We start from the raw sequence: 26,745 nt of genomic DNA, 5'->3' as shown, positions 1-26,745 counted from the left end.
AGAGTCTTGGCAAACGTTTGGTTTGAAATGTCAATTGTATATTATATATCGAAGGAACTGGGATAACAATTTATTGTCAAGCCCCTAGAACAAATTCCGACCGATTCGAATAGCGAAATGTTCCATTAGGGTAAACTACTGAAATGTTACAGCATGAGATCTAGGTTTTAATTTTTTTTTTTTTTTTTGGCACTCTCAAGTGTTATAGTATTATATTATACATGTGCAAGAAAATTCTGTCTACCCAAAATATCGAGAAAGCTTACTACACAACAGTGTTTTACATTCTAAATTACTCGTATGGCATATTTTCTGATCACCGGCCGTAAACTTTTATTTTTATTTTTACGTGTCATTTTCCATAAAGTCGAACTTCGTTTTCACTATAATATATAGATAACATACCCTAGACTTTGCTTATTTATAAATGTCTCTTCTTGAGCATCTAGATAGATCTATAAAATTAAACAAATTCATTTTCCAAACCAAATAATATTTATTAATCGCCATAACGTTAGCATCCCGCTTGATATAACCGATATTGCGCACAATAACTGCTATAATAATAGAATATAAATAAATATTATACACCGCGAGGCAAGTCGTTGATTGCACGCGAATTGGTATATTCGAACTTGGCACAGTTCATAATAATGTGCGTATCATAAATTATTTATTCTCATAATCTCATCGTCCAAACGAAACGACCAATGCATTATTATTACTATATTATAATGTTAAACTATTTGACATAATATTAATATTATGGTATAAAATACGACGATGTCGATTCCTCTCAATATTAATAAACTATCCATACACTATAATAATATATACCTATAATTACAGAAATATTATGTAGTCATGTTTTGATAGATGTTATAAACTGATTGTGGCCAAGCGCAAATACCATATTTCACGAACAACCCATTTTATATATAGGCGTGAAATATAATAATATAATGTAACATTATAATTTATACACATTGCATTATGATGGTACATGGTGTTCGTTTGGTCAAGAGTGGCAGGATTTTGTGTGACTCCACGTCGGTACGTCATAAACGTATAATATATTAAATTTAAAATATCCATTATCTTAATCCGTTCTAACTCAGCAGTTATGTGTTTTGTTAGGAGAGCACGTAGAGGAGAATCAGGTTAGATATCATTACATGCAGGGTGAAATCATCGCTCGAAAAATACGTACATAATATTATATTGTAAATCGTAATATTATTATACACGCGTATTTGAATGTCATGTACTATTGTATACTGTTAAAGTGTTACGATAAACCTACCTACTTTATATAGTTTAGGATGAGTGATCAAATGTATATTATATTACACAACTACCACGGTTTCTGTAAACATAGAAGCGCTGCGCTAGGTAGATCGAAATATATACGGTACACACGGGCCTTTAATACTATAATACTTTACGATAAGTTGAATATTTACTTGCGTATTTGATGGACGTACGAATCAACTTTTCAAATTTTTTTTTGAATTCATTTTTTTCTCTTGCAAAAATATAACCATTTTTTGTTTTGCTGAGAGCCACGATTATTATAAATATTTTTAGTAGATATATTTTTACCTAAACTTAAAAGTTAAAAGTTAAATATATTATGACTGATTTATGCAAATTATTTTAAATTAAATTTGATCGATATTCGTCAAGTTTACATAATGTACCTAATAATATACAAATTGAAAGTTTAGAAAGAACGTTAGGGCAGAGTATTGTAATATTGTGTTTCTAGATTAAAACTTAATACAATTTCTAATTAATGCAATATAAGAAAATCAAAATTAACAAATAGCTTTTATTCTTCCGTGATAATTAGTTTAAGTTGAAATATTCCAAAACTATAAAAAAAATTATATGTAATTTTATTTTTTACTTAGAGTCATAAGTTTTTAATTTGAGAAATTATATTATGTTATGTTAATACTATTTTTATAATTAAAAATATGAAATCGTCAAACTCCACCTGCTGTATAATATAGGTACCTATTGAGTATATCACTATTAATGAATAATATGTTAAATTAAATTATATGATTCATTATTGCATACGATAAACTAGGTGTAGACGATCTAGCAGCATAGATTAATAAACATAGTATTTTATTATATATTTGTTATGCTATCTGTTTTGCTATTAGTAATACAATAAAATTCAGTAATTATTTACAAAAACATATCAATTACAATAATATTAATATAGTTAATAATATAATACCATAATAAATGTATATGTTACCGGAAATGTTGACATTTAGGAAATGATGACAATTCCTGAAATCGGAAGGAAATGATATCATCGCCTAGTATATCATTTCCTAACGATAGTAGGCAAAGATGCCACATTTTTTAAATTTAAATATTACTTTTATCAAACACAATTATTAATTAATCTACTATCACCTTAATAAGTAACCAATAAATAAACAAATATTTTTTTAACATTTTAATTTATGTAATTTAAGCTTTCTTAAATATTTTTATGATTTGCAACGTAGTTACTCGTTTTTATTTAATAAAATACTGCGATATGCGATATCCATGACATTTTTCAATCAAACATTTTATCGATACCAATCATTTCCCCACCTGATATTTTTAGATCTCGGAAAATATTGACAGTTGACACCAAACTTACTATTTTATGCCAGGGACACACATGCGTATTTAAAATCGGTTATCGCAATCGACATAAACCCGTGTTTGATATAATTTCATGTCTCTACACAGATATATAAAATTATTTTATAAGTTTATTTTATATACCCGTGTGTCTCCGTTTCTCATTTAATTTGAGTTCGACAGCATTATTAGTTCGATAGTGTCTACTATATATAGTGTAAAGTACTATAATATATAGTTTTATTTAATTATTATAAATTATAATAATTTTAATTTGTATCGAAACAATATTTATCAATTTTTACAGTAAAATATACATTTTTAATATAATTTTAAAAAAGCGGGTAAGTGGATGTCGCTCTGCTGTACATTAGGTGGTGGGGTGGACCTCTGACTAAGATAGGTTAGATTTGAATGCAATGATAGGTATCATTGTATACGAAAAACGATTCTGAACGGAGATGATTTGTCAGTCTAGAATAAATTATATTTAAATATTGTCATATATTCTATTTTGAAACAAATATATTATTTTTCAATTAAGACACATTTTGAATAAGGCATGGTTAATCAATTTTTCCAAAAACATTGCATGTAGTTATCATAATTCATAATACCTTATATTATCATAGATATACATATACCCACCTGATTTCGTAAAAATTTAAAATTCAAACGCAATTAAAATTTTTCCTATAATGACGCTTCGAGTTTTCTCTATAGCTACTTGAAGTAAAACTTATGGAAAACTTAGTGATGTATTCTTAATCTTTAGTTATAAACACAAAAAATTTTATGATTTTTAAGCTTCAAAATTACTTGCAATTTTTCACATTTTCGACAGATTTCGTAAAAATTTGAACTATAAACGCTTATAAAAAAAAATTGTGCCTATGTATTCTTATAATTTTTTAATCACTTTAAGAATAACTTATGAGGAACTTTGTATTAAATTTTCAAGTATTTTGATAGGGCCAAAAAAATTTTATCGACACTTCAAAAAAAAATTTTTAGACAAATTGAAAATTTCAGTCGTCTATTAATATCTCAAAAAAAGTCAAAATATTTTGAAAATTTAATCATGTAAAGAAAATACCAATCCTAATAACTGGTAAAATTTTCAAGTATCTAGGACTTATACTTTTTGAATAACAACAAATATTTAAAATCGTTTCAGGATAAATCGTTATCGTTACGCTATTTCGTAAAAATTTAAAATTCAAACGCACTTAAAATTTTTTCTATAATGATACTTCGAGTTTTCTCTATAGCTACTTGAAGGAAAACTTATGGAGAACTTAGTGTTGTATTTTTAATCCTTAGTTATAAACGCAAAAAATTTTATGATTTTTCAACTTCAAAATTACTTGCAAATTTTCGCATTTTCGACAGATTTCGTAAAATTTTGAACTATAAAAGCTTATTAAAAAAAATTGTGACTTACGATTTTTAATTTTTTTTAGCTACAATAAGAAAAACTCATAAGGAACCTTGTATTAAATTTTCAAGTTTTTTTGGTCGTCCAACATTTTTTTACCGACACTTCAAAAAAAAATTCTCAAAAAAAGTGTAAATTTCAGTGGTTTATAAATAACTCAAAAAAAGTCAAAAATTTTTGAAAATTCAACTGTATATAGAGAACACTAACATAAACATTTGGTGAAAATTTCAAGTATTTAAAGTGATTAGTTTTTGAATTACAACCATATAAAAAAATCGATTTAGTCGAAAACGGATTTTGCGTAAAAATTCCCGTTTTTCTGTCTTTTTTTTTTGTTTTTCTCGATTTTTTTGAAAACTGTTGGAAAATGTTTACTTTTGACCAAGGATCTTCAATTTTACATCGGAAACCACCCCCAAAGTTTGAAATCGAAGCATTATTTCGACTAGTTATGCTGTACACAGACACAAAAAAAAAAAAACAAAAAAAAAAAAAAACACACATCATTGTAAAATCAATACATTCATCACTTCGTTCAGAATCTAAAAATAAATAAATAAATAAATGTAATTTTATGAATTTTTTTAAATATAGTTTTAGATCATCAAATTCCGGGTCCTCGTGATAACATTGCCTAATAAACTACGGAAATGATGACAATTCCTAGGCGATGATATCATTTCCTTCCGATTTTAGGAATTGTCAACATTTACTAGGAATTGTCATCATTTCCTAAAATGTCAACATTTTCGGTAACTTATATAATATATAATTATAGTTAAGATTTTGAGTTAATATTGCAGACTTACCATAGAACGTAATTTTTGTATAGAAATATATATATATACATGTATATAATATATACATACATAAAATGTTTAAGTCCCCACAATAATATTTTTTATTACAGCAGTGTATCTAAATATATTCAATTTCATAAGAATTTGAATTTAAAATATCTTTAAAAATATATCTATTTTAAAAATTATTTAAATTATTATGTTTTATTAAAAAATAATGATGAGAAACCGTTTAATAATAAATCTCAAAACCTTAGTAATACAATTTGGAATATTTATCATACATATTCAAGTGTTCTACTAGAAAATAATATTTTTATTTCGTGATTTTGATGTATTTTGTAAAAATGTTAACTTAAAATGATTATAAAAAATGTCTTCTCTATGTATTTCTAATTTCTTCATAGAAAACTTTTGTGTGATTTCGTATTAAATACTCAAATTTTATCAACGGTAAAAAAAAAATTCGGAAGCCTATAAATAGTTTAAAATAAGTCAGAATATTATGTAGGTATCATTTTCTATGTAAAATCATATCTTACTGATAGTTTTGATAAAAAATGTTCGTTTACGGTGATTATTTGTATAGGAGTACTACGTACTAGAAGCTTTTACCTTTGAGCCATAAAAGTAATACCAATACTAGATCCAATTCACTACCGAAAATCACTCTTAAAGTTAAAAATCGAGGCATTTTTAATACTTCGAAAATGTGATGGAACCCATATTTTTAGACCAAGACATTCATCGCTACGCTCATAGTCTTAAAACACAATTAGTATACATTTCTCTAATTCATATGGCAAAATCCAAACACTAAGAATATACAAATAAATGGTATCTAGTATGTATATTAATTATGCATATTGTTATTTTAATTTAAATATAATTAAGGTTTCATTAACAAGGGTAATTAGCACATAGTATGGATTATTTTTTTCCAAATAAGTTGTGCAAAATGAGTACTTGAAGAAAGTTTACTATTTATTTAGTATTTAATTTCGAGAAATAAACTTTATGATATTCTTGACTTCGATTATTTGATGATTTCAGGAGTGCTTCTATTTTTACACTGCATAATGTGTTTATATAGTTTAAGTGTTTAAAATTTGTTGAATGCAATTCTATTGTGCATTTAAATCATAAATTGGTGGTATCAAGTCTTCCTATCTATCTATCTATCTATTCCAGGTTTATATGATTTCTTTGTAAATATAGCTTTTGATAATGTTTCCCTCGATACATCATTAATAGTGGAATTTGCAACCGTTTTGGTAACCTAGTCGACAAATTTCATACTAAAATTTCCATTCAATATATTGTATAAAGAAATGTAATATTTTTTTTTAATTATAATTTTTGTACCTAAATAATTTAATTTCGTGTCAATTGCGCTTTAATTCTTATGGTACTGGATAGTAATATTTATAACTTAATAAGACGGCACTAGTACAAATCGATAGATTTGGTACACTATAATATTGTTTTATGTAAACGGTTTCGACCCTAATAGTTAAAAAAATATTACCTATCGTGTATTTTTAAACTATGTATAATTTACTGTTGAACTAACAATAGCGACTAGGATCTATTATTATAGTAGCCCAAACTCAAATACAATAATAATGACATAATAACAATGCATAACAATATACAATATCGTACGGTACAAGTTAAACTATTTTCGTTTTGCAAACGTGTCGACTCGAACACAATAAAATTATAGTATTATACAGTTCTCCCCCTCTCCAAAAAAAAGAACAACAAAAATCCGAAAATTATATTATATACATTATGTGACATACATATATGTATCTGGGTACGTTTCTTCTGGAACTTTATACTATTCTCTTCAAATTTTAGGATTTTTTCTACCAATACTCTTCCTCTACCCCTCTACTTTTTACCGTCTTCATCGTTGTTTTCATAGTAAATAAGAGAAGGGTGGTCTTTTTTATTATTGTTTTGGTTATGCAGCAATTTGTTTCGTCGTTGTAATAGACTACACACACACACAAAACTCAGGACATATATAGTCTTGATAATCAGTCGGGTCGTTGCGGCAGCGGTGGTGGTGGTTTATGGGTTTTGTCGCCGCGCTGTCTGGTCTGTAGCGGTAACCACGGTTACTGGCAGTTGTGCCTCCGACCCACGTTCTACAGTGGTTACCAAAACAATCGCCGCGGCGAACTTATAAACAAACACATTATTATACTGAGAGGTACCTATTAAATGATTTACGATGTTATATATTATACTACGCGTAATAGAGACATTAGGGGTACGCGTATCGTTGCTACAGTCGCACTCGGTAAATTGTTCCCCCCTTCCCCTAACCTACTTCCCTCGATACTAGTACCACATGCGAATAAAACAATACAGTCAGTTTCTACCAAACAATGTGTAAACATATATTATTATTATGATTTAGTCTTTCTTTTCACAGTCTCGATTCTCTCCCTCCAATCTCAAGCCATTTTTGAACGTCGCCACCGCCTAAAGAGATGGATTGATGAGGACGCACTGAAAGCTTACGTGTGACAGAACGCACTTACCCTTTACTATATTTTGTTTAAAATACGTGCGCATTAAACTGCGGTTAGGTACCTAAATATACGCGCTGCGATAGCCCTGAAACACTGGTGTCAGTTGATTTCACAAATTTTTAACGGATCTCCGCATATTATTACTATTATTATTTTGGGCACAGTAATTGGCCTGACAAAAACATGCTGCAATATAACAACAGCTTGCTAGGTATACCTTATATTTTCAGTTTTTTTTTCGTTCTCTTTCACTTCATGACCAGACGTGCTGCTGTGGTATATACATCGTATAATATTATATATTTATAACTATAACGCGCTATAAAACGTTTTTCACGTAATTAAGATCAGGATAAACCATAGGACAATATTCAACGCAATTTTTAAAGTATTTTTTATACTATACACCATGTCCACCAGTGTGTGATAATAATTAGATCATATTTCGATGTAGGTATATTTAATATGTATCTACCTAATAGCTTAAATTATAAACTTCACTGGTCAATATGATTATAAGTTCAAATACATAATTTAAGGTGAATTCTGTGCGATATTGGTACCATTTAAATGCTCATATTTATATGGGGAATATTAATATATAATACTAAATTTCAATAAAAATAAAAAGTAGAAGACATAGTATTGACCCAAGAACATCAAACAGAAATCGATTCAATAAACATTGATTTGACTATAATAAATCTTTAACCATCTTTTACCAAGTGGGCAACATTTTTTTAACCTTTGCATATCACGCTAATTTACATGGGCTGATGAGCATAATATAGGTACTTATTTTATATTTATAGCAATTTTGTTTATGTGTATTGCTCGCACTTATAGTTGGATATTTTTTTTTACTTAATTAATATCGTAGGATATCGACTAAATGGGTCTCTACTATCCATATTTTGTCATTTAATAATGATCTTTTTCAGAAAACAACACTCAATATTTTATGCACCGTGTATAATAAAATGAATTGGTAAAAAATTACCCTCTAGTGAAGTTTTAAACGACTCTTGAAATTATTTTATAATATTGTTGAACTGAGACTACTGTTATTATACGTAAAACAATAGATTACCTACTGCATAGATATTAGAGACTTTATAAGAATAATTAACTACTTAACGTAATTTCTACGGTTTTTTTTAAATAAAATGACGTGTAAAACTCTGCAGCATAATAAATATATATATATATTTGATATGTAAGTATAAAATAGAAACCTAATAAAATATACTCGTATTTGATGATCCTATTGAAGACCGTCAGAATCTTTAGAAAAGTGTGGTCTGTTACAATCTGCAGCCCTCATAGAAATTTCATTTGGTCTGTGAGTAAAATGTATAGTTTTTATGAAAACCACGAACAAAGATAGTATGTGGACTGGAAACGGTGGATTAAAAGTTTTTTGTTCGTAAAAACTTTGTTAAATAATATAAGTACTTAAGAGTCTGAATTTTAATAATTTAAATTTGATATAACTAGACATATTTGTTTAAAACAAAATAAGGTATATTATCAAAATTATGGCTCATAATAAATGTATATTTATTTGTTGGTCCTTGAAATCAAACAAATTGCTGACTCTAGAAAATATTAATAAAAAGTAAAATTGCTTAATTTTGTCATATATTAATTTTCGGTATACGTTGTTTAGGTCGCTGCCGAAACTCAGTACCCAAGACGAAGACGGCTGTGGTCCAGGGGCAAATCTTGGCACAGGCCTCACACACGGTCATCCTCAACACTGTTCGGGGAGCGCGACATTCGAACCGATACCGCACGACCACGATTTCTGCGAAAGAGTTACAATCAACGTGAGTAAATCAACATATTGTATTATAATTATTTATTAATAGGATATAATAAGTATGTGTAACATTTTGTTTTCAAAAATAGTAAAATATACTTAACACGTTAATTTGTTTAATGCTTTTGCACGTCATATTATACCTACCCAAACCCTACGACAATATTTGTTCTGTATTAAGCATAAAGATTTTTCTCAGAATTTTAAGTGGCTACAAAAATTACATTTTTTCTATTTTTACCAATTTTAAATTTTTTTCTCTAATAAATGTAATATTAAGAAGCAAAATATCATTCGAAGTATTTCGATCTATAAAATTCATATTTCAAACTATAGTTTTATAAGAATTTAATATTTAAAAAAGTGGTGAAGTCGTTGGTCAATTATTTTTGCGTGGTACCTCTCCTCTCCGCTCCTAAACATTTTAAATTCATACGGCACATACACTACTTGTCCAAAATAACATTTTATGGATCAAAATAATCTGAATAATGTTCTGCTTTGGAATAAAGAATTAGAAAACATATAATTCTTAACTAATTCAAATTATATAAGAAAACAATTTTAAAAACTTTAATAGTTTTAGAAATACTTATATTGAGTGTTACGTTTAATGGATATTCAGTATAGTATACGTATATTTTTTAAAGCACTAGTTTATGCAAATTCGATTTTTTCTGATGTCTCTGATGTTACGTTTTAATCTAACGATTTGTCTCGACTAACACGCGTTTAAGCCACTGTTGATTTTGCAAAACGGTCCCGGGTTGACAGGCGCCAAGTGGTCATTGTGAAACGATAGTCAAACAATTTACATTGAAATTACTTAGTAGACGTGCATACCGAAGGATCGGGGTTTAGGGATACAAACCTTTGGAGGGAATAGCTAGTGATTGGTCGGCTGAGCTGCGGGTGAAGTATCAGCCACTGATGTTGTCAACACGACAAAATTACAAGAGACCTTTCACAAAAACCACCCTCTCTTTATAATATCCTTACGTATATATAAATATTATGTATAGTGCATGTGATGATCCAGACTAGGATCTAGATAGAACGAAGGAGGGATCAATTACACGTCAAATTTAATTCGAAACTTGTGTAATATATACTACATTGACCCCACTGTAGAGTTTTGATATTTTGTGGCAGAGGAAACCCCCGTTTGTAATACTATTATCTGCAGCTTCAAAGTCTAGACCGGATATTGAACTTTTTAAACGATTTTCTTTTATTATTATTATTCACACGTTTCTGTGGAACATAATATAATAATAAATTGCGATCGTTTGATATCGATAAGTGTGCACTTGAAACGCACGTTCCTCATGTAAAATCGTGTAGCACCACCAGAGCTGCGGTAACTGAATTTGCATTATCACGGAGGTTTTTTTAATTTTTACAAGTACCCCAACGTGTTTAAAAAAAAAATTATAGGATAGCCTTCGCATTGATTACTAAACGAGAGAAGAACGCCAAAACAATTGGGGGGTAGTATAGTATGTATTGTCATTGAGTATAATAGGTATAATAGGTATAATAGGTATATTGTATAATATGCTTAATATGGTGTTAGGTATTAATATTGATATACCAGATATCTAGTATAGCATTATACAGAAATTATAATATAATATTTTATGCATGTAGAGTTATGCCGTTGTACTACTTACTATATATAATACGTAGGTACTGTATAAAATTAAAATCCCAATAAAAATGTATTTGGTACATTTATTGTAAATTATCATAAAATTTAATGAATTAGGTACCTACGTAATTTTACTCTTTTTTTTTTTAAATTTAATTTTATTAATACATAAGCATCTAAGCATCATTTAAAAAACAAGGCGTTTAATGATATAATATGTATCCTGTATAATAATTTACTTAAGTACACTTAAATAATATAATAGCTCAAAAGCTTATAATATTATATTAAATTTAATAAAGTGTTTTTATCAATTTAAATGCATAAAGTTGAATGATAACACATATTTGGTACATACTTTACTATAATATTTACTATTTACTACAGATATTTTATAGACTATAAAAATTATAGGTGCGCGATATCTTAAATCCGTCTTGTACAATATCGTCGAGCGAAAACAAAACGACTAAACCCAACATTTTAATAAAGAGCACGAGTTTCGAATTGAAAGTTTTGTGTAAGATTTATCTATAAGATTTTAGTTATTGTGGTCAATAATGAAATGCCATTTAAAAGTTTATAAATAAAATCCAAACTTGGTTGTTTGAAATATATTTTCATTTTGTATTGAATTCGATTCTTCGATCCTTTGATGCCACGTAGGTACCTATGTAATATTATACTTGTCGGTGTTGTTGAATACATTCGTCGTTAGTAGTAAAAAGGTAAATCAAAGCAGTCAATCGACATAAAGAAAATCATAAAAATAACCCCGAGATCAGTTCGTCGACACCAAAGTGTATACGGTGGCCTGATAATATCTGCGTTGGGATTGTTATATTATTTCTCGGTCGCTACAGGTCAAATATGGTCAAGCGGTGATGAACTGCCGCTCGCGGTCGTTTTACTATAAACGTAATGAGAGTTCGAGAAGACGCCGCCGTGTGATATGTATTTAATATGATATTCGCATATCGTACTATTTAATATATAGCCAATAGCCATATAGGTACAAAATATAGGTAGGTATAAAGGCACTTAACTTTTATGTAATATAACGCTTGTCATACAATGGAAGACATGGTGTGGTTAAGGGGATAGATGGGGGGTTTCGGGGGGGGGGGGGCTTACGGATGAGACGGAGTCCTAAATCGAGAGCGATTTCACCCTACCACCGCAGCAGCCACCGTTTCTCGGGGAACGTGAAAAGCCCTCGTGCGCATTCATTAGCCTCTAAAATCGAGTAACAATTTCAAAAGCAAAATTCACGACGCGCGCGCGTATAATATAAAGTACTATCGTTAATCATATTACATTATATCTATATGTGTATACTGGGTGATCAATTTAATGAAAGACATTCATTATTTCAAAAAACTATTAACGTATTTGAAAATATTCTTCGTTCGTAAATTTGTTAGTTGTTATGAAACAATATTGTTTTAAAACAATTATATTTTACTAATTTTTAGAAATTCGTAGTATTTACTCCGATATATAAAAATCGAATTTTACACAAATAGTTTCAGTTATAAGTATTTTCAGTTTGGTGAGTGGTGGAATGGATTCTCCTAAACTTCAAATAATAATATACCTAACCAAAAACTTTTCGCCTGAAATTTGATTTTTATACATAGAATTACTTCGAAAAATAATATCCTGCTTAGGAATATGAATTTTAAAATGTATTTTGTTATTCAAAAGTGCAAAAACTTAAAAATACGGTAACGATAAAAAATTTAAAAACTTAATTTTTACAGAAATTCTGTTTCGTAACGATAAGTATACATCGTTAAGAAATACTTTCAAAATAAATGGTGATTTCAGAAATAATGAGTGGCTTACGTCAAATGGATAATTTCGTATACTATAATATTATATTATACGTAAACATATACACGTGTAATAGGACCTATGGTCATACCTAATATAAACAATGGATATATTCGTGGCGTAACCATATAATCGATATAACACTTACAATAGGTATATTATTATAAACGTGGAAGGATAACAGAATTATCGTAGCCGATATTATGATAAAGTTTAACAGGAATATTATAATATTCCACAATGTTACGTGGCATCATCGGGTTCACGTTGATCGAAGTATTTATAAAGGGACGACACAGGGAGATTATAATATGTTAATATCTCCTTGTTACTTTCTTCAATATTTCGTCCCCTCGCAAACCGCTTTAAAAACGCTTTCTCCTCACCACATAATAAAATTAAATAGTATAATATTCTAATGGCGCTCGATTAGCTGTCTATAGTTCCTTTATTATAAGTATTATATTTTTTTATTATTCAATCTGATTTAAAAATTTTTTTTTTAATTAATTATTTCGTTTTATTTTAAATTGTATTATATAACTCACAGTGTAGATAGTATTAAAAATCGAGACTTTAAATGCGATACCTAATAGTATATGATAATAATAATATGATGTACGCTTGAATGCACGTGTAGGTATCACACCACGTGCCCATCGTTTTATTATTACAGTCGGCAGTTACATATACGAAGACATATAACATAGGTACACGCGTCTATATATATATCATAATATGCATATTGGCTTAGCAAGTTAATGTTCGGAAAATGCGTACGGACCACTAATTTTCGTTAACGCGCTCTGATGGAAATTAAAATAGGAAGGTGTATGACGACAAAACACATGCAATCGAATATAGCATGCGTGTGAATCAACTCGGCTATTAATGCATATTATACGAATACCCTGCCTGGTCGTTAACAGTCAGTAATTTAGTGTTTGTTATAAAACTGACAGAAATCACATAGTATTGAAATTTTAAATAGCATTCAAGCCTAATTGAATTTTGTTTTCACATAGTATGTACATATTTTTCATATTTTATTGATTATTCTGGCTTTTATATTTTTCTTTTTCTTTTACGACTTTTGTATAATACAATTTTATGCTCACCTTTATTTCTTATGGTTGGATTTTTTCTTTAGTTTAATTTTAAGTATTGTTGGAGCATGTAGAAACTCAAACGTTTTCATCACTTGATATTCAACCAAAATATTATTATTATTTATTCTTTTTTTTTTTGATTCCCTATAAATTTTTTCGATGTTTTGTATGATAATATATATTTTTTTATTTATTTACCCATGGCATCATAGGCCACTGGGCAGTTATTCTTAGTAGGTTTTTTTTTTAAACTGGTGCATGTACAGGCGAACAGACGACTTTTTTTTCTGGACTGCAAAAGCAGTACGTTCTTTATTTACATAGAGTTAGATAAGGATAAACATTCGATCACAGTTATCGCTGGATGGCAGACCCATATGAGATTCGATCACCTGGCGTTCGCCGTCCGGAAAAACCTAACCCAGGTGGTCACCTATTCGTTGTGTCACTAGTGGCAGCGAGCATGATGAGTACTATCAGTTATATTTCGTGGTTAATGCAGAAACCGCACCATACCGAGCTACAATTTGATATTCTAATTACAAGTATAAACCTAAGTAGGTACACTTTATTGTAGAGTAATATTTTTCTAGAGGAATTTTTTTTCTTTTTGTTTTACTTGTATTAAGCTAATAATTTTTTTTTCTCTCAATTAAGGCCTAAGATGTTCTTGTAAGAACATTTTAAACTTTATATTTCTTAATTATAGTTTTCTGCAAGCTTTTTTATGATATTTTTTCCCGTCGTAAAAATTAATAATCGTACTTAAATTTTTTAAATAAAAACTACAATTAAATTTCGTTATATGTCTAATTTATTTGTTTTGCCATTACACACTGATCAATGTGAATATTCAAATATATTTATGTAAAAATCCGTGATTCATTTGGAAAATATGAAAAACAATCCGAACAACAACTTGAACGTATTTGGCGACAAAATATAATATACCATAATACCTACTATGTTTGATATAAAATAATTCTCGAAACTAGAACTTGATTTTGACTTAATATTATTGAATGTCAGACTTCTTGAATTCGATAATTCATCGCAAAATATTATAATTTTCATATTTTTCCTAAAACGACCTCCATAATATTATACAATATATACCTAGTACTAACTAATCTATTATTAGGATATTAACGACTTAATTTCACGTCCTCTCAAACGGTGAACTCGGGATGACAAGGGTGGATATAATAGAAGCTTAGCCCTCCCCCTACCCACATACGATTTAACTCCCCTAGTTACGCCATATAATATGTATTATATAAAGCTTCTTTATAAATACATAGGTTTTAGGGCTTGTCAATTATAGTTTTTATTATGATTTTAAAAACTAAATCATTATTAACATATTAATATAAACATTTTATAACATAAGTGAGATATATTTTTAATCACCTCAGCAATATTTCAGCGCGTTCACCATCCACTTTTTTTTAGCTTCGTTCATCATTTAACGTTACCGTTTTGAAGTAGGCAATTAATATATAGCTAAAAATTATATAGTTATATTATTATACATGCAATTTACCCGATTTACGCGTTCATTCGTCGACTGTTTTCGCTGAAACTTATACATAATTCATACATTATATTATGTATCGATTGTATGGTGTCATTAAGACTTATTATAGCTTATGATATAGGTAGGACAGGTAGGTATATCCTTTTTCCTTCTTATTTATTTATTTTCCCATATGCCTAGTAAATACACAACTACCTACACATAGTGTTTTCGAAAACATTGAAAAAAAAATTGAATCATTTATTATATAAATTCAATACAAACATAATACAACGATGCAGAGAGTATGGCATAAACAAACAGTTACGATCTGCACCGCTTGCCGATGAATTTTACTATGTCGATGTCTATTGTTTTTACGACGACATCATCGTAATAATATATCATATTATACAATATTATAAAGTCTTTTAGCAGAATAATCTCTATGAAGAGGAACGACGGGTGAGAAGAATAAAGATTGTTTTTGGTTTTATTTTCGTGGGGAGGTGAAGTGCAGAAGAAGACACTCCGTAAGAGCACCGGGTGTCGTATATAATATTATATATAGAGAGCCGTGTACGTTATTTATTATTTTAGACAGTTGTGGTGGGTCAAAATTAATGATTCTCTAATGGTTTATAATGCGCGTCATCTTTTCGTGTGACGAATTACCCATCCTCGCGTATAACGTTCGCATAATCACTCCAATAATGTACAACATGCCTATTAATTAACGACGGGAATATCATATGATCACATTCTTTTGTCAAGCACCGGTTTTGAGACCTGTAGACCTGACCAGTTGAATCGGATTAACCGACATCGGGACTTGATGTATCGTACGTATAAAATACACCGTGACACCGATTTGGATGGATAAAATATGCATATTCTGTACATTGCAAGTTTAAATATATGTTATAGGTGATTGATTTTCGATTTATGAAACAATAAACACTAAATCGAACCAAAAATGCATGATAATGTTACTTTGTTAATTTTTAAATTTAATTATTGGAATAATATTATTGTATTATCACGCTGTTTAATCATTAATCACATTCTGTTATTCACTATGTTAACATCGATAGTTGTTAGTTCATTAACTATCATCGATACAACACTAAAATGAGTAATAGAATAAATAATAGTATATTATATACGATATTATACATCCTTATAATATTATTATTTTTTTTTTTATTATTATTATTAACTAACCCGCTGCAACATAGAACATTGTGTGTTTATTCTTAGTATTTTTTTAACTGTTGGGGTTGCACGGTAGATTGGTAACACGTGTATATGTGGCAAAGTGTTTGCCACTAAGAACTCGGGATGTCAACCATTCGGGAACTATTGGAAGCAGGAGGTTAGGTACTCTCAATAATGTTGCATGACTGATTGTAGCAACCACGCCACCTAATATAATTTACAAATCCATCATACAATGCAAATTACAAAATAATTCTCAAACTTTTTATGTGCATATATTATACTATACTCGTATTAGCAGTCATTGTCAGATCTATATGATGCTAATAACATAATATGATCAACTTGAGGACATAAAATATATATGGTACTTACTTTAATTATAATTCTAATTGTATAATGTACAATGACCTAATAAATTTAACTATTCTGTAGTATAAAATAATTTTTATAATAATTAAAATGCCATTAAAAACTGTGATTTTATAACAGATATTTATATCGACAGAATATGTCATATAGATCATACATTATAATATACAAAAATTAAAATTTACCAATTACATTTTTATTATGAAATATCTCAATATTTATTATTGATTAAAAACAATTAGTTGACATTGCAATAATATTTTATAACCATAAAATATATTACATAATTAAAACACTAAAATCAAAATCAATGAAATATGTATACTTACATATTATTTAAATGTTAATGTGTCAACTATTTATATTATTTATGAATTATGATCATCTTGATTTATGTATATAACATATCAGTTATAGTAAAATTATATAATATGATATATTATTCCTCTTACAGCCTTAATCCATAATAAACTTAATAAAAATGAGAAAGACGGCTACGGAAAATAATAATCATACCCAATTTTTTTATAAGTTCAAGATTCAATGTAAGAAGTTTAATTTATTTTCAATTATATATTCGAACAAGATCTTGGACGAGTTCCCCTCCAAAGTGTTATTAAAATGTGTCCCTGGAGTGTAATTTTCCGTTTTCTATGAAGTTTCTTGAAACATACAGTGAAAAATAAATTCACTATAATAATACGTATAATGAAAATAAAAATGAGTAATGTTTCTGTTTCGTTTATCATATTTGTACAGAAATTGTAGTTGCAGTAAATCACAGCAATAATATTATTCGATGAGAAAACATACAATACCATAGGTATATGAATATAAAAGCATACCTTTGCTTAATCATATGCATGACTGAACTGTATGCGCCAACGTATCAATATTATAGGCATTATAGTAAGGGCGCATTAACAACGGGTTTGCGAGTTTTTAAAACAAAAATAAGTATAACTTACCATTATATTATTCTTTCTATTATTATCGTTTGAAAGTCACATATATTCGATATCGATCTACGTATAATAATATACATAGTAACTACACACGCAAAAATGAAAAATAATTGGTATCTAAGATAAAAACCAAAATATAACAAAAATAATAATAATGATGAAAGTAATAATATAATCATTATTTATCATCGAGGTTTTTTTATCGATGATTATTATCTTTAAAATAATCATAATATATAATAATATTATTACTCTCAACAAAAACGAGGCGCACGCACGTTAAGTATACGAAGTTTGATTAGTTTACGTTACGATATATCGTAATAATAATATATCATACCACTGAAATTTGACACGTAAAATGCGCACATAATTCTCCACGTAGTTAGTGGTTATCAAATTTGACCCAAAATAAACGCGAATATAATATATTATTTTGTGCAAGTGTGTGCTTCCGCACGATTTTACGATACACGCCGGAGAAATGGCAGTCGTTTTCGAAATTAATCACATGGCTGTGCGTTTGTATTTTTGTAATGCGTATGTTGTTTTGGCGCGTGATAATAAAATACTTTTATTTCTCGTTCGAAGCACTATACCAATTCCTACCTGCTTCCACACACAATACTATAACCACCACCATCACTACCTACCTGTAATATATATTTGCACAGTTAAGTTTTTACGCAAGACGCAAGATCGCTAGAAATATTATATATTTTTTAAAACCAATTACGTCCTTACACTTATATCCTCGTACGTACGATGTTATTATAATATAGTATAAATACCTTTAGTTGTTGGAGTGCACTATATGATATTAGCTTTACTGATACGTGTATTAGGTAAATTATTCTAGGCTATTAAACTATAAATAATAATTATTGTGCTTAAAACTTTATAATGCTCTAAAAATATACCGAACATACATTGCACTGTTGTTTACTACCTATTTGTACATTTTAATTGGTATCATTTACTCTATTTTTACATTAAAATAGCATCCTACACGTTATCAATGCTGTCAAATTCAAATTTAATAAAATGTTAAGAGGACGCCAAACCTGCATTCATTGTCTCCGTTTTACAAATATGCAACATAGAAAATTTAATGTTAACGATAATCTATTCACTAATGAAGTAATGAATTGATCTAGGTATTATAAAATGTACATTATTCTATAAGGTAATCCAGATTCCAGAGTAAGTTTAACTATTGGAGATTTTTATTGACATTTTAAGCAAGTTATGCTAGTTTTAATATTTACAGAACATGTACAGTTTTAAAATGTCCATAATTAAAACTCCAAGATACCCTAAATAATTATTTTACCTTTAATTATTATAATGAATCATTCTAATTTAAAAAAATAGTGAATCACTTTGATTGTAAAATTTGATATGTTGTACTGTAACACACGTGGTCAACCATAAAAATTAAAAATAATTAATTTTTTAATAATAAACACGCTTAGTTTTGCTAAATATAAATAATATAAAAAATAATTCTAAAATGCTTTGTTGACCTTGAATAATTTATGGTAGAATTATAATACACTATAAAATATTAAATCAATACAGTCTTTATATTATTTGAATCAATGTATTTTTGAATCATACTATTTCCTGCTATATAATATCGTGAAATCAGAAACTATGCCCTATAAATCATGAAACTCCTAAATATGCACTACAGTTTTCTTATTCATTAGTTAAGTCATTGAAATAAATTTTAGCTTATTGCAGAGTAATAAATCTAACAAACAAAAAAAAACTTGTAATTGCTACAATTTTGGAGCTCAAATATGGTAATAATGTCCCTAATATTTGATAGTTATATCAATCAGAAATAGTTGATAAATAAATGTACAGTTAATCAAAAGGTATAACTTATCTTTATAGTATATACTATAACACTGATCCATATAAATTGATTTTGTTAAACGCCACACGTTTTGTGAAAATATATGGATGGGAAAATAATAATTCAAAAAATTTAAAATTTAAATTGCAAAATATCAATATGATTTTAATATATTCTTAAAGTTTGATTTATGGGAAAATTCATTGATTTTTTTTACGTAAACTATCAAAATTTTCAGATCGGGCGTAAAGTAATACAATCAAGTTTTTTGTTGTTACCCTTTGCGTTGATTTTTTTTGTGAGTATAGAAAGTATGAGAACTTTAGTTGGTGGCTATTATAGTTCAAAATGCCCATCTCGTTTGCTATTTACGTGATACATAATATATATTAGTACTATTGTTTAATAATTTTGTCCTAATAACGCATGATTTTTTTGTCTCATATTATAATCACCGCTCTATAGGAGAAATAAAAATAAATGTTTCTTTATATAGCCTAAAAATACGCGGAAGATTTGTTTTGTACATGAAAAAAAAATAACGACCATTTCTAAATATACATTACAATTTATAAATATATTACAAATATGCTTTCTGACTTAATTTATTGATCCCTCATAAACGGGCTAAACTGCTATATAGATTATATATCACCATATTATGATATATTGCACATAAACACATAATAACTAATAAGCTGGAATATATACTAATATCATTATCCTAAGCTTAGATGGTTGCTCACTTAATTTATTTCTTGGATTTTATTTCAGGTGAGCGGTATGAGGTTCGAGACGCAGCTACGGACGTTGAACCAGTTCCCGGACACGCTGCTGGGAGACCCGTGTCGGAGGATGCGGTACTTCGATCCGCTGCGCAACGAGTACTTCTTCGACAGGAACCGGCCGACGTTCGACGCCATACTCTACTATTACCAGAGTGGTGGCCGACTGAGGAGGCCAACTACTGTGCCGTTGGACGTGTTCTCCGAGGAGATAAAGTTCTATGAGCTCGGTGAACTGGCCACCAATAAATTTAGGTAAGACTCTCATGGAGTACTGACAACGCCACGACGTCAACTATCAGATGGTAATAATTAATAAATTATAATGATGTATCGGATTAGTGTCGGTCACAAATTTGTCGATATCAATTCTAACGATTCCCTTGCGGCTTCCTGTTACGTTTATTATTCAATATTTTTTTGGTTTTATAATATGTGTGTTAAGACGTTGGATTTTTCGATTACTAGTCTTCAATTTTTTTCTTCCAACAGAATGTAATCTCTTTTCTTTAGAGCATAAAATATTGGACCAGTCCAAAAGTTAACCTTAGTGTATCTACACCTTGGTCACTCTGTATACCCGCATGCACATCACCACTTGTGACATGGTCGCCTTAACTAATATTCCTATGCACAGGCAGGCCCGTAGCTAGGGTACAAGCAAGCCATGCGTTGCTTTAGGGCGGCATAACATTTTAAAAAATTGAGGCGGCAAATTGTAATATTAAATTTCCATAAAAGACAGAAATTTAATTATTATTTTTATTCGCTTTAGGGCGGAAAATGTCTTACGACGGGCCTGTGCACAGGCATACCTATAAATATACATATTATAAATATAAGTGTATATTATACTTAGATGACGTGCGAGTATCGTCGAGAAATGCTGACGCTCGAAACAATTACCCTTAAGGGTTTGTGCGGGTGAGGAGATAGTGCTGGTGGTAATAAGGGTGAGTTTTTCGTTGCGCACGCATCTGTTGTCCTATCTCCATGCCTTACATACTCTGTTTGCCCGAAATCCAACGAAATGTTCATGGTAGGGTAGAGTTGAGGGGTTATACATTATAGAACCGACATGTGAGTATGAGATCGGATCTGCTGCTGCTGTCGTGTGCAAATGGGTCACGTAAAATTGTAATTTAAAGACTTAACTAGGATCGAGTCTTTTGCTTTCCTTCCATCAGAGCATCCCCTAAGAATTCCTTTCCCGATTGGCCTTCATACACACATTTTCCGAGCACGTTTCCATTCCGGGCCTCCTACGTGACATCAATTACTCGCACTATGACGCTGACGACTTACTTCAATTTACAAACTAAATACGCACACTGTTATTATACATTATAAATTATATATAAATTTATATACGCGTATTGAATATGTATTATTTGAAAATGTAAATAATATTAACACTTCGCATCAAATGTGAGATTCAAGTGTCCGAAAAACAACCAATTCCGTCTAAAGAACACGAGAGTCTGGTAATAGTAAATTATCGATCTACGAAATAATAATAAATTGTACTATAAATTTATCATTATAAAGTTTGTGGCTTTATAATACAACGTGTATTGCGGCGCGATAGCTTAATATACAAACCAATTATTTAAAGAACTGTTTATTTCGGTCTTCCATAGTGATATACCTATTGAAACTCATTATGTTTTCGATCCTCACTATAGTTTCTGAACAAAAAAAATTAAAATGTCTGAAATTATCAATTTATTGGATAATATTTTTCTTGAAAAAAAAAATTATGTTTTTATGTAAGTTAAACGTTATTATACTCATAATTTTAGTACTAGGCGCAAATAAAACATCTAAGTTACCAATCTCGTTGGAATACCTCAGTGAGATAATAATATGTAGCAACAGACCGTCAAAAATATTTTAAATTTCGATTTCACCTCAAATAATATGACATATCAACAGTATTAATATACGGTTGGTTTGGTTATCTTTCCAATTTAAAATGTATATTTTACCTACGTACATAAACGTAATGGATGGGTTTTTTTATACGTTTAATAATATGAATCTGAGCCGTCACAAATCGGATAACCGGGGACAAAATTTTGCACATCTGCTCATGGAGGAATTAAAAATGAAAAAACCTGCACTCGTTGGTACACGCGCGCTAATACTTCCGCGTTTTATTTCGGTTTAACAACTTCCATATTATAGTAGTCATTACCCCAAAATCCGGGACCGCCAACCAGCCGAAATACCTTAGGGCACCGTTTCGTAATGCAACTTTATGTATAAAATATATGTGTGTTTATTAATTACTGTCAGTTGAGTGCTACCGCTACTGCCAATCGATATACACTTGGTGCTGTGCAAAAAATAAATAAAAAGCGCTGGAATACAAAAAACAAGTTCTTCCACGAATCAACTGATTGAGCTCAAAAATATATAATATTATTATACGAGTAATATCGAGTTGTACAATAATAATGTTATATAGAAATATAGTGGAATATCGGAAATAGCACTTGTATAGTGTGTACATAATAAAGCAACTAAAGGTTAGTAACGTGGTGGGTTAATATTGATGATGGGTAGAGTGGAGGGAGGGGGGAATTTCGCCTTTGGGCTGCAAACGAGTTAAAACGGCAACAATGTAAATGGCTTACGTGGGTGCAGCGCGCACAGCAGAGGATGAGCCTATATATCTAGCCAGCCGGCGGTCGGACGCGGGACGATCAATACGACCTGAAATTCGCCGTCGTTACAATATATATATTATATATAAATATTTTCTCTCCTCTAAAAATAGACGCGCAATGCCTCGAATGCGTTCACATCATCGTCACTTAAATATTATATTATTATTATAAAATTTAGTGTGAGTTATACTTTCCGGAAAAAAAATGTTTCCACAAAATTTGACAATTTAAAATTAATTTACACTACGGGATATACACCACAGAAGACCAGAACATGCCACTACTGCGGATACCAATAATAATTGTAAATAAGTAGTCATAGGCAATATTATGTTTAGTAGTTCGCCGGCGCAATGTATAGGCAAAACAGCTACATGGCCCGTCTTTGCTCGAGGAGATCGGCACGACAATAATATTATTACGACGTCTGGTACTTTTGTGGCTGCCGCCGAATATAACATGCACTGTGTAATAAATAATGCACCTAATTCACAAGTACGGTTTTGTAACGATTCAATTATCACGTATGGTAGGAGGCAATTTTATGCACCTCTTGATAAAACCAGCTATTACATTTTCTTTTTAATGAATGTAATATAAATCGAAAGTCGAGAGCCGTATTAATAAATAGTGATTTCCGTAATTTTGTGTACGTTTTTTAATTCACATTATTAAGTAGGCAATATTATTATGTCGAAGGAATTATTTGTGAGACTAATAAAATTGTTCAACACTATTTTTATTCGTACGCGCCTTCCATCTGACTTCATATTTTATTCAATTAACATTTAATAATGATGTATATCTAGAATACGTTTTTTTTTTTTTTTAATCAATATAATATATTTTGCTCGTCGATCTTCAATACGATTAGGTAAAACTAACAGTTAAAATACACAATTATTAGTATTTGCGTGTTTTTTGTCAAATCACGTAGAATGAATTTAACCATAAATAATTGTTCCAACATTATTCTCAAATTTGTTTGTTAGTACCGTTCCATTTACCCATTATATAACGAAGGGTCCAAAAAAAACTGGCTTAAGTGTTTGAAGGGGGCATATTATTTTTGTTGACGTGCGACAGTGACGTATCGTACGTAGAGTGTGCGTTTAAGTTTTGAGACATGTGTGCAGCGATCGCTTGAGAACAAATATTGATGTTAACACGTCGTCGATTGACGAAACGAGTATTTTTTTATACACCAGAACTCGCGTCATGATTCAAATTGGCGTAAAAAAACATTTTAAATGAAAGAAAAATAATGTCATTCGACACCTCGATCGTTCTTAAAAGAACAAGTTTATATTATTATGTAATATATACATATTTTATGTAACATTTTACCGATATGGAAGGTGTGTTCCAGAACGGTACCCACAGATTTTGTAGGTTTTTAAATAAAATGTTTGACTCTAGTTAAATATTTTTTATGACTACAAATAAAATATTGATTTTTGCTATATTTGTTACATTTTTACTTCAATAGGTTACAACCTAACCTAACCTAACCTTTTGAAAGAATAGATACATACTGCATTTTGAAATATTGGTGCAATGAAATTTTGACCTGCCACATATAATTAGAGGCCATAAACATAATAATGATATCATACTATTGTCTATTATGTTGTATAGTGCGTTATTCTCGAATATAACTAGTCATATACTACTTAAGTTAACTCATGAAACATGCATTAAGCCAATACTATTCGACGCAATGACCTTATTTTGAAGCTTTATAATAAAGCACTTTAAGTAAAGCACTGTATATAATAATAAATTGATGTATATTTACGTAACATAAACATAAGTCATCTCCTCGCCATTGTAAAATATCTAATACGAAATGGAATTGAAACAGTTACCGAATAAAGCACGTTGATGAGTTGAAATGTTTTTTCTGAAAACGTATCTTAGATATTTTTTACTTTCCTTGTCATAAATCAATAATCATAACGGTTACAGTTATGTAATATAACGGACCTTTTTTTAATTTAATTTCTAGACGGGATAATAATGTATTGATTTTTCAATTATTAGTATTATATATTTATTATTTATAGAATATATTTTTTATATTTATATAAAATAATAAAAATAATAATTTCCATATAACAAATTATTACGTTTACACCATACAAATTGAACATTTTACCCACCAATAAAATTTAATTTTTCGCACTGAAATTTATAAGCTTTACTCGTATTGCCATTTTATTGCACGATATTTAGATATCGCGATAATTTATTTGCCATGTGTTTGAATAAAACACATTTATTTATTTAGTTTTTATTCGACAATTTTATAACTTTTGAAACGCGCCTAATTAACAACTCGGAAGTTAACGCATAACCAGAGGTTTTATGTCCTTTAAATATTTAACGGTATCGCATTTGTTTAATACATCGACAATAAAATAATAATACGCCATGAAATGTATGATGGTTAGGTAAAGTTAGTCAAAGTTAGTTATTTTATAACATTATATTATAATACTATGTGATCTATACTGCCAGTTTTTGCTTTACCTATTTTCGTTTTCAGGGAAGAAGAGGGTTTTATAAAAGAAGAAGAGAAACCACTGCCAAAGCCCGAGTTCCAGCGGAAGGTGTGGCTGCTGTTCGAGTACCCGGAGAGCTCCCAAGCCGCCCGAGTGGTGGCTATCATATCCGTGTTCGTCATACTGTTATCCATCGTTATATTCTGCCTGGAAACATTGCCAGAGTTTAAACACTACAAGGTGTTCAATACGACGACCAATGGTACAAAGATCGAGGAGGATGAGGTGCCCGACATCACCGACCCGTTCTTTTTGATCGAGACCATTTGTATCGTATGGTTCACGTTCGAGCTGTCCGTCCGCTTTCTCGCCTGCCCCAACAAGTTACACTTCTTCAAGGACGTGATGAATACGATCGACATAATCGCCATAATACCATATTTCATCACGTTGGCAACGGTGATTGCCGAGGAGGAGGACCCTACGATGAATCTGCCCAAGGCGCCGCAGAACCCACAAGACAAGAGCACCAACCAGGCCATGTCACTGGCCATACTTAGAGTCATCCGGCTTGTGAGGGTTTTCAGGATATTCAAACTTTCCCGACATTCCAAGGGACTGCAAATTCTCGGGCGTACCTTGAAAGCCTCTATGCGAGAACTGGGATTGCTCATATTTTTCTTGTTTATCGGTAAGACATTTCGACGACAAACCGCGTCCGCGTTTCCGTTTTCGTCTGAACCACACATATTATTATTGCTCTTATTCTTGTGTACAAATACTCCATTCGAAATCTTTTCATTCAATTCCGCCGTACCATAGCGTATAATATAAATTATGCTCTTATAATATATAATCTGGTCCAGGCGGAAACGGACTCGGCAGGTGTACCGCGCGCGCGCCGATAAAGAAATGAAAGATTGAACGTATGTATTGTGTGTGTGCCGAAATTGTTCTTGATTCCGACGAAAACGATGATTACATCGATA

At 30.0% G+C, this 26,745-nt stretch overlaps 1 protein-coding gene across 8 annotated transcripts in view; it reads left to right on the top strand.

Annotated features, from left to right (window-relative positions):
• Positions 1 to 26,745, top strand: part of Sh (Potassium voltage-gated channel protein Shaker) — a 201,757-nt gene that overhangs the window by 151,335 nt on the left and 23,677 nt on the right. For all 8 annotated transcript variants that reach the window (XR_016190877.1, XM_089223077.1, XM_089223076.1 and 5 more), the window contains 3 exons: positions 9,112 to 9,271; positions 20,570 to 20,835; positions 25,801 to 26,447. Coding sequence is in view for 7 of the 8 variants with exons in the window: in XM_089223077.1 (XP_089079203.1) it covers positions 9,112 to 9,271; positions 20,570 to 20,835; positions 25,801 to 26,447 (1,073 nt within the window). In the remaining variant the exon portion in view is untranslated. The remainder of the gene's footprint in view (positions 1 to 9,111; positions 9,272 to 20,569; positions 20,836 to 25,800; positions 26,448 to 26,745) is intronic.

Source organism: Diuraphis noxia, unplaced genomic scaffold (assembly GCF_037042655.1).
Source record: "Diuraphis noxia isolate RWA-SAM2 unplaced genomic scaffold, SU_Dnox_SAM2 contig0003, whole genome shotgun sequence".
In the NCBI taxonomy this organism is placed as follows: Eukaryota; Metazoa; Arthropoda; class Insecta; order Hemiptera; family Aphididae; genus Diuraphis; species Diuraphis noxia.
This window is presented reverse-complemented; position numbering and strand designations above follow the sequence as displayed.